The sequence below is a fragment of the Cavia porcellus genome, unplaced genomic scaffold (genome assembly GCF_034190915.1).
Source record: "Cavia porcellus strain 051 isolate PalLab524CR breed Dunkin Hartley unplaced genomic scaffold, mCavPor4.1 scaffold_7, whole genome shotgun sequence".
NCBI lineage: Eukaryota > Metazoa > Chordata > Mammalia > Rodentia > Caviidae > Cavia > Cavia porcellus.
The window spans coordinates 55,121,426-55,135,190 of NW_026947490.1; the positions used below are offsets into that span (position 1 = coordinate 55,121,426).

Below are 13,765 nucleotides of genomic sequence, written 5' to 3' on the forward strand. Positions count from 1 at the left end.
CAGTTATGAACTGATGACATTAATATTCATAGATATACTTTACAGAGCATACAAACAAATGAGAAAAGATTACGTTAAAGTAGGTATATATATGTTTAAAAGTAGGTAAATGAATTATTGTCACTAGGATGACTAAAAGTTTTCTTATGTATAAAAGTAGAAAACTAGAAATACAGTTTCTGTAATGCATAGCCATAGAACAGTGTTTGCTTTAATCTATTAAGCTTCTTTCCCCAATGTGCTTTTTACTTTGGTTTTTAAAATTTGAGAATGTCCAGTGCGTTGACTCTATATTTTAGCTTACAGATGTCTTTTGGAATTAAGCATTGATGTTTAATGAACATATTTTAAAGTTTACTAAAGAACAAAAGCAATTTCATAATTCCTGTGGGATGCAAAACTAAATTCAGCTGTGGATTTATAAAATTAGAAAAAAATTTAGAATTACTTTACAAACCTATAGTAGAATTTTAAATGTGGCAGTGCATTGACATGAATTAGGAAATTGACAAAGAAAGAGATACAATGGCTACTGAAATTTATTGATCTGGTTGAAAACACAAACTCTGCTATCAGTTTGTTGTTTCAGTGATCCTTTGCGACTATTAGATGATAAAAAGATTGGAAGTTGGCTTAGTTACTATTCTCGTTGCTGAGATAAAATACCCAACACCCAGTGTTAAAGGAGAAAGGGTTGTTTCAGCTCATAGTTTGTAGAGGTTTCAGTCCATAATGGGCTGGTTCTAAAGCAGGACGGTGTGGCAGAGGGGCATCATGGAGGAGAAACAGTCCATGGCGAGGCAGGGCCAGCAGTAGGCAGCCACAGGCAAGCAGCTGAAGCCCCAAAAGCAAGCCTGCTTCTCCTTTTACCCTATCCAGGTTACCATCTTTGGGGTGGGGCCAGCCACACCCAGAGTGGGCCTTCCCCTATCCACTCCTTAATCCCATCATCACACCCTAAATTCCTGTATTGCACCCTACTCTTCAGAACTCCCAGTCTATGAGTGTATCAGGCTTTGGGGGAGATCTAGATACAAGGTGTACAGAAATGCACAGACTTTTTAAATTGGCCAACTACTTTGCTGCTGTATAAGCCTGAACCAGAAAAATATTTATATAGAATCAGAACAAATGATGCTGGGTCATGAAGTATTCTGTGTTTCATTTTTGTTTTGGGCATGTTTGTGTTTCTTAATGTTCTTTGTCACATTAATAAAGTTAAAAATAATTAAGTTATTTAATTTTAAAATTATTTAAAATAAAAAATCATGCTTTACATACGAAATAAGAGGTATATATTGAAGAAATTGATAATTTATCTCCCTCTTCATTCCCACACTTTTCTGTCTACTTTGTACTTAAACCTTGATAGTTGTGTTTAAATCAACTACTCTTAACTCAGCAAATGTTTAGTGGGTTCCCTACAGGAAACTGGCTCAAGGAAGGTATTGTTTAGTGGTATTATATAGTAGAGTTATAAACAAATATGTGAAATTTAAAATAATAAAATTGTATGGAAGTACTATGTTCTGTATAAATAGAACAGAAAGATAATCAATTTTGATTGGGAAATTAGTAGAGCTTGAGCAGGGTTTTAAAGCATGAATTAAGTTTATTATATGATTTTTCTAATGTCTCCATATACTGGATCTTTGTGTTTTCTTAACTTGTAGGAGCCTCTTGAAAATTGCTTTTGTACTTTTCCCTTCTTCAGTATATTCTTTTGTCTGACTCCATTTTTAGGTTCTCATTTTTATATTCCTTTTTTAGTTTTTATTATCTTTCCTGTTTTCCTTTTCCTCCAACGTATTTCTGCCATTTTCTCATCTGTCCCATTCCATTATTGGACTTTGCTGTTGAATCCAGTGTCTCATTCTTTCCTGGTCGTCATGGTTTGTCTCAAAAAATGTGTCCCAGATCTGACTACTGCTTACCACTCCGACTATACTGCTATCTTGATCAAGGCTTTAGCATTTCTCTCAAGTTTTGGTAGTTTCTAACTAAGCTTTCCTGCTTTCAGTCTCTAGTCCTTTATCTGCAGAGTAGCGCAAGTGATCCTTTGAAATATAGATCAGATCACATTGTTCCTGGTGCTCCTGTCTCCCAGCAGAGCAAAGTGAGGTCCTATAGTGGCATCAACAACCGTGTGTTAAATGTCCTCGAGACTTTCATTGCTACTTCTGCTGCACTCTCCTTTGCTCTAGCCATCGCTGCATACCTTCCAACTCTGGTACATCCTCCTTGCCCTCTTCTCTCTGTGCTAGAAATCTTTGCCAGTACCTTCTTAGTGAAGGGCCTCACCACCCTATTTAAGAGCACCTTAACTCTTAGGACTGCCCATATTATGTCTGATTTATTTTCTCTATAATACGTACCACTTTCTATGTATATTTTCCTTTTTTAATTTCATGTGTGGTCAGTTCATCTATATAGCCTGTGATTTGCCAGAGTGTGGGGTACTGGCGATTGAATCCCAGGCTTCAGGCATGCTGGTACTGAATTATATCCCCAGTCCTTTCTATGTCATTTTGAGGTAAGATTTCATTAAATTCCCAGGCTGTCCTCAAACTTTTGATCCTCTTGCTTCAGCTTCCCCAAGTAGCTAGAATTACAGGTCTGTGCTGTCATCCTGCTGATAATGAGGGGGTTTTTTTTGTAGATTCTAGAGTAGTGCTAACATGTATTTAAAATACTTGTTGACTAAATGAATCCTCTGCCATTTTCAGTTTTCTTGACTAAGTTATTTCACACACTGAGAAAGTTGAAGGATGCTGAGGCTGTGGATCAGTGGTAAAGCACATTTCTTGTTCGTCCCAGGTTCTGAGTTTAATCCACACACACGTAGTCAAATTTGGGATTGTTTAGAACTTGAATAATCTTGTTTCAGAAATAGTTGCTTAAGTTATATTATCCCTTGCCTGCGTAATACAAAAATTCCTTTTCCTCCATAACCATGGAGTAAGGTTATATTATCCTAAATATAATTCATGTAAAGTATGAGGCTATCTTTTACACATGTTGGATAGTTAAGACTCTAATTTTCCTCTGTTCTAGTTATACCTTGCATAAGCTTGTGCTTCCTGTGTGGATTTTGCTATTTTCAGTTGCTCTTCGCTATTCTTGGCCATAATATGGAATTTGTGGGTTTTGAGAGGTTTTTTTTCTGTCTCCTTTGCTAAGGATGTGAGAATTTGTTTTTCCATTTTCATTGTTGCTTGGTATGCTTTCCAGGAGAAATCTGAATACTTACAATTTAATGGTCATCGAGATTTTAAAACTTGTTTAATTGTAAGCAAGGGAAAAAAAAATCAATGAGTGTTATTTTTATTTTTCCTTTTGTGGTGCTGAGGATTGAACCCAGGACTTTGCATATCTAGATAAATACTCTACCACTGAACTACTTCCCCAGCCTGAAAGTTATTTTAAAAAATAAAACAGAAGGGACTGAGAGAACATGGCGGACCGACAACAGCAACTACTGAACGCTCTCTAAAGGCTCGGCTCAGAGGCCAGGAATGATGCGGACTAAGGAGATACGAACCAGTAGAGATATGCTCTGCTGACTCAGGAACGAACTGGGCTGAGAGAATCCAACTTGGAATACAGTCCTGGCGCTAAAATAGGAACAGAAAAATCTCGGTGTGGAGGCTCGACTCCGCGCCATTGGAAACCGCAGTTTGGATTTCCTGCCGCCCGGCAGCCGGCGCCTCCACAGCGGCTCGGCAAGGAGAGACGCAACTGCCGAGCTCTGGGAACGGGAGTCTGGGAACGGAGTTCCCGCGCCATCGGAAACCGCGGTTTGGATTTCCCGCCGCCCGGCAGCCGGCGCCTCCACAGCGGCTCGGCAAGGAGAGACGCGCAGAGGCTTGGGAACGGGAGTCTCCGAACGGAGTCGGAAACGCGATGGACAGGGAGGAAGGCAGACTGGTGGCGAGGTGAGCGAGGAACTGACTCCCTACCGCAGTTTGACTCCAGCGGAGGTCTTTCTGGGCGCGGGCAGTCCTGTAAGAGCAGGGCGCGGTGGCAACTGCAGCCGCACGTTTCCCTCTCGGACGGGATTGGTGAAAGGTGCCTGGCCGGAGGGACGCTGCTCGCGGACTCCCTAGGCTGGCCTAACCCAGATCCCAGAGCCTGACGGTGGCCCGGAGGAGCGACCGACTCCTGCGTAGGCTGCCTCCTCCGCAACTCCCTGGGGCGCAGCGGTGAGCTGGAACAACTAGCCAGCGCAATTTGATCAAGCTGTGGCTGACAGGCAGGGAAGCCGGGCCTCCTGTGTAAGATTACATTTTATAAGGAACAGAAAATATGGGGAAGGGAAGCAACAAAAAAGGCTCCTCGACCCCCAATCCTGAGAATCAGGCAATAGTGGACACTGCACCAATATACATTAAGCGCCATTTAGAGAGCCTCATAGACCAATTCAGGAATGAAGTTATCAATGACCTGAAGCTAGAAGTATGCAGAATAGTTAGAGAAATGCTAAGCACCACCCAGGAAAAAGCAGATGGTGGAATGGAAGAACAGAAAAAGAGGGGAGAATTGCTTGATGGAGAAAACAGAGAAAGCATTGAGTATGTGAAGCAGGTGCAAAGGGACTATCAAGAAATTAAGAAGTCTACCCAAGACTGGCATAACAGCTTGAAAGAAACTAAGGACAGACTATCTGAATTGGAGGGCAGACTTGAAACATGGGAGAATGAAATGAAAAACTTCTTAAAAATAACAAAGAAACACACAGCAATAATACAAAGACAAGAAGATGATAAGAGGAGCCATAACTTGAGGATTAAGAACATAAAAGAAGAAGTAGGGACACAAACAAGTGAACTACAAAAGCTACTCACAGAAATAATCCAAGAGAATTTTCCTAATTTAGTAAAAGGTAAAGATACTCAAATGTATGAGGCATACAGGACCCCAGCTACCTACAACCCTAACAGAGAAACACCCAGGCATATAATAATAAAAATTCCAGAAATTCAATACAAGAACAGAATATTAAAAGCTGTAAGAGACAAGAAACAGATCACTTACAAGGGAAGACCCATCAGAATTACAGCAGATTTCTCTTCACAAACCATCAAATCACGAAGAGCATGGGGAGAAATAATTCAAGCTTTGAAAGATAATAATCTACAGCCAAGATTGAGATATCCTGCACAACTGTCCCTGGAAATTGATGGAAAAACGAGGTGCTTCCAGGATAAAGAGGAACTGGGGGAATTTGCAACCACCAATTCAACCCTACAGAAAGTATTGCAGGATATTCTAAAAAAAGAAAAATACAAAGAACCCAGAAATAGGGGCGGGGAGGCCACAACGAATGGAGCAGAGAACAAAATGAAGAAGACAAACTGACAGCTACTGACAGAAAAAGAGCTCAACAGAAATCAGACAGAAGATTGGATGATAGGAACAGCTTTTTTTGGAGAAAATGACATCTTAATAGGTAATGCTGATTTAGTACCATCTTGTTTTGAAGTCTCATCTAGCTTTTGTTCTTCGGTCTCCAATGGTCTAAACAGGTTGTATCTTATTGGATTTTGTTATGTACGATAGTATAAGAAAAAACCTTTTAAAGACAAGGAGATTATACAGAGACCATTGTTCATTTTCTGTTAGTCGATTCTAAATACTCTATAATGCTGTCATTCTCTTAAATGGATTTACATTGTTTTGATATACTTAATGCTACAGTATATGAAGTTGTACTCAAGGACTTCAGGGAGGGAGTCAATATGGTAACTATTTTTGGGTCAGGATTAGCTGGTGGTGAAACACTATTCTGCTTAAATGGTTATGTTTTGATCTGCCCTGTTTCGCTGTTATGCCCTCCTTTTTCTCAATCTCCACTCCATTATTTACTTTTTTATTTTTATCCATTTAATTAAAGGGAAAAATATAGCAGGATATAATATAGTAACCCACTTTGACTTTCTATTATCTCGATTTGAAGCCCTGTATTACTCTCACCATCTTGTTTTTGACTGAGGTTCCTATATTCTGTTTTGCTGGATAGTATCAGGTTCGAAAGTTTAGACATCAGCTGAGAAGATAATGAGATTCATTATAACGCCCATTCTCGTTGACTTTTATCTACTTTTGAAGACCTACAATATCTCCAATGTTTTGGTTTTGTCGGTTTTATTCTTTACGGTTTTGTTCAATTGTATTACAACTAATGATATAGGCAATTCTATTAGAAATAGCGGGAGGCATTATGGTAACCATTGTTGATCACCTTGTATTATGTTTTTATATTATCTATTATGTCCACCCTTTTGACTTGACCGATTCTGTTCTGTTATGTCACATTTGGTTTTACTCTCTTCCAAAAAAGCAACAAGAACCGTGGGAGCAATGAAACCCAAAATGTGTAATAGTCACTGTACAAAAGAGAGGAAAAGAAAGTGCTCTAAACTATATAACTGCATGTATATTTAAATGTATAAGATAGAAAATGATAGCACAGAGTTTTATTGGATCATTGAACAGAACTGTTTGCAGTATCATTGTTGGAATGTCCACTCTACGAGCTTTAATTTTGTGACTTAAACAATTATTTCTAAGATGGCAATATGTAATCCATTAACTAGTGATTTCCTACTGCGCATTTTTTTATTCTGTAAATCTGTATAACTTGTACCCCTTCACTGTTTTTTTTTTCTTTCTTTTCTTTTCTCCTTAAATAAAAATTAAAAAAAAAAAATAAAACAGAGGGGGCTGGGGATTTAGCTCAGTGGCATAAGCACCTGCCTTGTAAGCAGTGAGTTCGATCCCTGGTACCAATAAAAAGGAAAAAGACCAAATAAATTAATAAATCAGAAATGACCCACAGGACATGAGAAAATGTTTGTAAGTGATATAGCTGACAAGAGTGTAGTATTTAGTATTTATATATATAAAGAACTTTTACAGCCCAACATTAAAAAGACAACTATACCAATTAAAAATCAGTGAAGGATTTATATCATTTCTCCAAGAGTTATACAGATGGCCACTTAACCACAGGCAGAGATAGTAGGCACCACCAGTAATCTAGGAAATGCACAGCAAAATCACAGTGAGGTACCACTTCACACCCATTAGGATGTCTAAGTAGAAAAATGTAGAAAGGCAGTCAGTAAAAGTGTTGGTGAATATGGGAAATTGAAACCCTCTTTGCTTGTGGAAATGTAATATGGTCAGCTGGTCTGGAAAAGTTTGCCTTTTCCTCCAACATTAAAAATAGAGTTATCCTATGTCCCAGCAGCTTCACTCATGTTTACCTAGAGATGTATAATGTTACAGACACACATGTATACATTGTAACTATGTATATACACACATAAATTGCCGAGGAAATTGAAAACACATGTCCTTAAAAAACTTGTAATCTGCATGCTAGTTAGCTTTCGACTGCTGCAACCAATACCTGCTACAAACAACTTAAAAGGAGGAAAGATTCATTCTGCCCCATGGTTTCATAGGTTTCAGTCTGTGGTCACTTGGCTCCCTTGTTTCTGTACTGAGAGGAGTCAGGCATCGTGCAGAGATCATAGCCAAGCAAGCTGCTCACTGGGCACGACCAGGCAGCAGAAGGGACGGGCCAGGGACAGACAGTGCCAATCAAGGACACACCTGCAGCGACTGCTTTCTCTAACCTGGCCCCCTCTTGAAAGTCCCTGCAGCCTCCTAGTGGCCAGTAAGCCATAAATCTGCCAGTGGCTGCATCCACTGGTGTGAATCTAATCATCTTGCAAAACCCCCCTCTCGATACTGCCACATTGGGGGCCAGGCCTGCAATACATAAGTTTTGGGGAACATTTCAGATCCAAATCATGGATGGATCTGAAATGCTTGATGGCAGCATTGTTCATAATAGTTAATAGAGACAGAAAGGAAATCAGTGGTTACTAGGAGCTGCTATGGGATGGTCTTTTTGCATGGTGAAAATGTTCTGAAAGTAGATAGTAGTGACAGTTGTGCAGCTTTGTAAATCTGTGAATATACAGATACTTTAAAAGGTAGTTGGGGATGTGAAGTATACTGTTATAAAAATGTTTAAAAAGCCAGCACTTGGGAGGTTGAGGCAGGAGGATTGCTGTGAGCTCAAGGACAGCTTGAACTGCAAAGTGAGACCCTATCTCAAAAAAAGACCAAAAAAAAAAAAAAAGTTAGAAAGATAAAAATTAAAGCGGACAATCAAGAGTGCCATTTGCTTTGAACATACCAGATAATCACTGAAAGGTGCTGACCTGCCAATTGATTATCAGTTATTTCATTGGCTATCTTTATCCTTGATCAGTAAACTTGCCAAGTGATTAGTCATTGCTAATCTTTGTGAGAAATAAAATCAGTGGAAAGATGAAACAAGAAATCAGTGGAAATGTTGACATGGTGGGTTGAGGAAGGAGTGATAGGATGAATGCAGACTTTTTTGAGCTTCAGAGTAGCATGAAAGCAAATGAAGAAGAGATGGTAGATGCAGAGAAATACAAAATGGGGGCAGTTTTATTTATATTAAATGTAAGAACTTGAACATGTTATGAAAGAAGCAGGCAAAAGCAATGGATGTAAAGAATAATGGTTGCAGCAGGATGCTTGAGGAACAGAAGTGAAAAGCATATTTGGGCAGCGAAGGCTTGCAGAGTAAGTGGTACCTTCCTAAAGAAAGGTTGAAAAGGATTAGGAGATTGCAGCTATGTGAACAACTTACAGAACTCAGCTGAGGAAATTGATGTCATTTCTACGGGCTTTCTTCATATTGTATTCTCTGCAATAGGGAAAGTTATTAGCCAAGAATAGAAAGGTTGAAGCAAGTGGTAAGAGTTTGGGATGGATGCTGAGGAGGAATGGAGAGTAACTTGTCAAGAGTAAGTAAAATAATAACTCCACTTTTTAGATGTGTAGATACTTTGGCTAAAATGTGTTTGGTATCACAATAGAAAAACCAAGGCTGAAACAGGTGGTCTTCATATTGTTAGCTGGAAGGTGATAGAGGTGGGGTTAGAAGTCACATGTATGTGATTTCACAGTTATGTTCAGACTCTGAGGTGAAGATATTAAGTACAGGTTGTCAGCACCAGTGGATATTTATCGTCATGAGTGCTACAGAAGGCTGACCTAACATCAGAGGGTCTCTTTTTTGCAAAATCTGTTAAAAAAGGGAGATGAAAATAGACAAAGCATGCTCTAAGAGCTGAAAATCTGGGGTGAATCTCAGTGGTGAAGGACTTGCAGGGTACACATGAGTCATGGGTTTGCTCCTTGGCCTGGGGACAGGGGTGATAGGAGTGAATTATAGACTTAATAGGATTTGCCTACTCTTATCTTTTAGTTACGGCAGCCTCCAGTTAAGCGTTTGAGACTTCGTGGTGATTGGTCAGATACTGGACCCAGAGCAAGGCCCGAGAGTGAACGAGAACGAGATGGTAATTATAATGTAACCAACTATTTTTCTATATGGTATTTAAAAATTAACATTTTCACCCATTCCCAATTTTTTACTACTCTCAAGGATACTGCAGTGAATATCCTTGCCTGTATAACTTGATACGCACATACAGATATAAGTTGGGATAGATTCCCAGAAGTGAAGTGACTGAGTCACTGGATAAGAACGGTACTTTCATTTTCTACGAAATTGAATTCTGCGATTACAGGTGTACAACCCCACACGTGGTTGTACTTTTAAAATGTTTATAGTTATCAAATTGCTTTCCAAAAGAAAGATACACTTCAAACCTTTTATATTCCTTTGTAATTTCTAAAAATTACAAATTTTTAATAAATTTAAATTTATATAAATTTAAAATTTATATATTTAAAATTTAAATATTAAATTTATTAAATATAAATTTGTAATTTATATTCCTTTGTAATTTCTAAAAATAGCCATTGCCCCATAGAACACTGGGTATTATCAAACTTGTTTATTTTTACCTTCTGTTAGATAGGAAGAAGAGTAGAAACTAAATTTCTAACCTGAGAGTTTTATAATAGCACTTAAATTTTTTCTTGTGATGTTCCTTTACACATATAAGAAACTTGGGAGCTTAATATGGTATGCTTTAAATACGATTAGTCTGAGTATATTATATTAAATAAATGAGTCTATAGCCAAAATCTTACTCTAATAATTTCAAAAATGTTTTATGATCAGAAACATTTTTCAGTGTATTATCCATATTATTACCATGTGATATATTTAAATGTAAAGCTACATTCTATAATGGCAATAAAACACAAACTTTGATTCCACAAAAACATTTCCATTTTACGTGATTGTAGAAGAGTTGTCTCATTTTTAACATCACATTTTGACATCATGCTATCCATTTTAAAATAAAAGGCTTGTTTATTTGAAGGAAGAACAGGAGTGTGAAAGTGGTTTCAACTAATTTCAGTTATCTGAAATTTGCTTACAGTAAAAGATGAAAATTCAATTTTAGAAAAATGTAGTCCAAGTGTATATATGTGTCTGTGTTTGATGATAATACTCTAGTGAGAGGGAAAACCTTTCTTTTGCTCTCTTTGACTTGGAATCTGACAGTCCTTCCTAGCTGGACATTCTTATAAATGTAAAGCTATCAGTAAGTTGGGGTAGCGGAAGGAGATAAGAAAATATGTAAGAGTAAGCAAAATGGCAAAGACGTAGAAAATGTGAGCCTTAGTCTTGAGGGTCTTAACATGTATACAAACAGTCACTCACATAAGTGGCTATAAACTGTGATGAGAGATTTAATCGATTTTATATACATTTTTATAATTCATTTAGGTAAATTGATTTTTGAGAATTGTTTATATCTTTTTTTTTAATTTTTTTGTCTTTTTGCTTTTTTTAATCGGTACTGGGGATCAAACTCACGACTGCCTGCTTGCAAGGCAGGCGCTTATGCCGCTGAGCTAAATCCCCAGCCCCAAGAATTGCTTATATCTTAAAGCTCTTCACATGTAGGTTTTTACATTAATAGAAGATCTTGACTTACTGCTAGGCTCACTGGTAAAGTTTTATGTTCAAATAGGAGAGCAAAGTCCCAATGTATCACTGATGCAGAGAATGTCTGATATGTTATCAAGATGGTTTGAAGAAGCAAGTGAAGTTGCACAAAGCAACAGAGGACGAGGAAGATCTCGACCGAGAGGTAATTTTCTTATTAATAAAGTCATTATGAAGCTGGCAAAACTGTTTGTAGTGGTTTGTTTCATTTCTATCAGAATTATATCATGGTTTTATATCTGTACTCATCACAGGGTTTGTAGTTGATCCTGGAATTCTGGTTCCACAAACTGCAACTCTTACCTTTAGCTTATTTCTAAGAAAAAAAAAGATAAGGAGATAAGCCTGAGATTTCCTAATTTGAAATGTACTTTGAGTATGGAAATGGCAAAATTATAAACAAGATTTATTAGTTGGCAAGACGGATAATTTTAACAAAAATGTATTTTATACCCAAAATGTGTTCTTTACTTCTCTAGATTAGTTTGTTTGGTCTGATGAACCAAATCACCGGTGATTGTTACTGATACCCTGAAATAATAAATTTGTGTGTGTGTACAAGTGTGTAACATACGTTTTTTAGAGTTGTTGGCTTTTTCATGCACTTAACATTTGAATTTGCCTTAACATGTGATTTCTGAAGGTGGAACAAGTCAGGCGGATGTTTCCAGTCTTCCTACGGTGCCATCAAGTCCTGATCTGGAAGCAGGTGAAACCGCAATGGATGTAGATGCTCCAGCCGAGCAGTCTCTTCGGCCTTCTTCTTCATCCACTGTGTCTGCTCAGGCCCACTCAGTGTGCTCCTCCACCGGAAGCCCCCGCTCCACTTCTTTGCTGTCTTCTCCGGACAGTGAGCACAGGCCATCCGCTGAAGCCTCTGGACACCATGCACATCACCAGTCTGGTAAGGATGTCACTGTTCACATAGGCTGCTGTCTATCTGATGATTTCTGATTTTGAAAACTTTAGTCTGTTTTGTAAGGTGCTAAACCATGGCAACTTCAGGTGGGAATAAATGATCAAAATGATACTTAATTTTGTGATCGTGTAACTTAAACACAGAATTCAGATGTGCCTAATTTGCATGAATTTTAACAAACAGCTAGAGTATTCAATTTATATAAAATAAGTCTTAGTTTAAAACTACCAATAGATGTTGTTTTGACATAGACCAGTATTTTATAGACCAGTATTGCCCAAAATCTTTCTAGATTTGGCTGTGTGTGCACATTAAAGTGATCATGAAAATGTAGCTCATTATTTATTAGTTCCATTGTATGTATATATTCTTCATTATTTTTGCATAAATCATAAAATTCTTTCATTAAAGTTGGTATGGTGGATTTTGTCTCTTGTCAATGATATAATGTCTTTTACCAAAAAAATTATTCTTCCAATAGTTACATGAAAAATAATTACCAAATCATCACCTTCTTAACTAATTCCGATTACACATTTGTGAGTTAAATATTCTGGTGCTTAACTTTTTTTAACTTTTAGAAAATAGGTATTTAATGTGCCTTACTATTGTGTTTCAAATTGCTAAACTTGATTTCAGTAATATATTAAGTACTGTAGTCATTTGCATCATTCAGATTAAACATTTTTTTGGTCATATGGACATTGAATTATTACTTAGCACCTTTGCGTGTATAGTTTTCAAAGAAAGTAAAGAAATGTTTTTAACTGGGAGATGATTGAGAGAATTTTGATTGACTAAACTATGGATAACTGGGATGTTTCCGTGTTTCTAAGACAGTACTGTTATTGAGAAAAATAATGTTATGTTAGATGTAGTGTAAAATTAATGTCTCTCAATTGTTCTGACCATGACTCTTTCATCCTGGAGTCCAGCATTTCAGCAATACACACTTACTGTATTTTGTTTTGTTTTGTTTTTATTTTTTGTCTAGTCTCTTGGAGTCACCACCCCTTAAGTTCAGTTGGCTCTGTGGGTATCAGGAATTGTCCACTGGGTGATGTAGTGGGTGGAAGCACCAGCTTAGAGGCGTGATTGCTAATGCCTTGCTTAGAGAGAGAGAGAAATACACAGCTGTTTTTCTGTCTTGTACTTGCCTTGCTTTGAATACCTCTTTATGTAAATGTTTATGCTTTTACTTTGTATCTTTTGTATTTTTACCATTTTTATTAATGAAGTAAAGGGACAATGGGAATATGAGAACTGTGGTCAAACTCTTAATGTACACCTAAATCACTGAGCAACAGCGAATAAAGTCACGAACTTTCATGGGTGCTTGAGGTTATGTTGGAGCAGTCTGCCTTTTAACAGCATTGCTGTGCGACTGCGCCAGCCATTTAGCTTGCCCCTTCCTATCTTAACTCTCCTCCACCCTTTCCTGCCTTCAGCTACTAACTTTTCATTCACAGTGAAAAGAAAAGCACACATTTCCCTGCTGCTATTGAATCGTCCACATCTCTGTTCACATGGTCTCTGCTGGAAGCAAAAACACGTTTCGGAAGAAATCTGCCTTTCCCTGTCAGGCCTGCTAGTGCAGTTCCTGTCCCTTTCCAGCTTCCCACTTGCTGCTTCTCCTCTACCATTATTACTGCCTTTTCTGCCAAATTCTTTTCGGCCTTAATATGCTCTTACTCTGTTAGAAGGTGTGTTCTCACCCCACATTCCCTCACAGCTACTTTCCTGCCTCGTTTCTCAACTTCTTTTATGGTTACGAGTCCTCAGAAGAGTTGATCGCACATACTGTCTTTATTTTCTTACCCCATTTACTCATGACCAACCAAAATCTAGTTTTCAACTCTTTTTCC

At 37.8% G+C, this 13,765-nt stretch overlaps 1 protein-coding gene across 11 annotated transcripts in view; it reads left to right on the plus strand.

Moving 5' to 3' along the window:
* The window catches only part of Dcaf6 (DDB1 and CUL4 associated factor 6), a 135,853-nt gene that overhangs the window by 58,198 nt on the left and 63,890 nt on the right, over nt 1-13,765 (plus strand). For all 11 annotated transcript variants that reach the window (XM_063253607.1, XM_063253612.1, XM_063253609.1 and 8 more), the window contains exons 8-10: nt 9,320-9,413; nt 11,007-11,126; nt 11,625-11,885. In XM_063253607.1, coding sequence (XP_063109677.1) covers nt 9,320-9,413; nt 11,007-11,126; nt 11,625-11,885 — 475 coding nt within the window. The remainder of the gene's footprint in view (nt 1-9,319; nt 9,414-11,006; nt 11,127-11,624; nt 11,886-13,765) is intronic.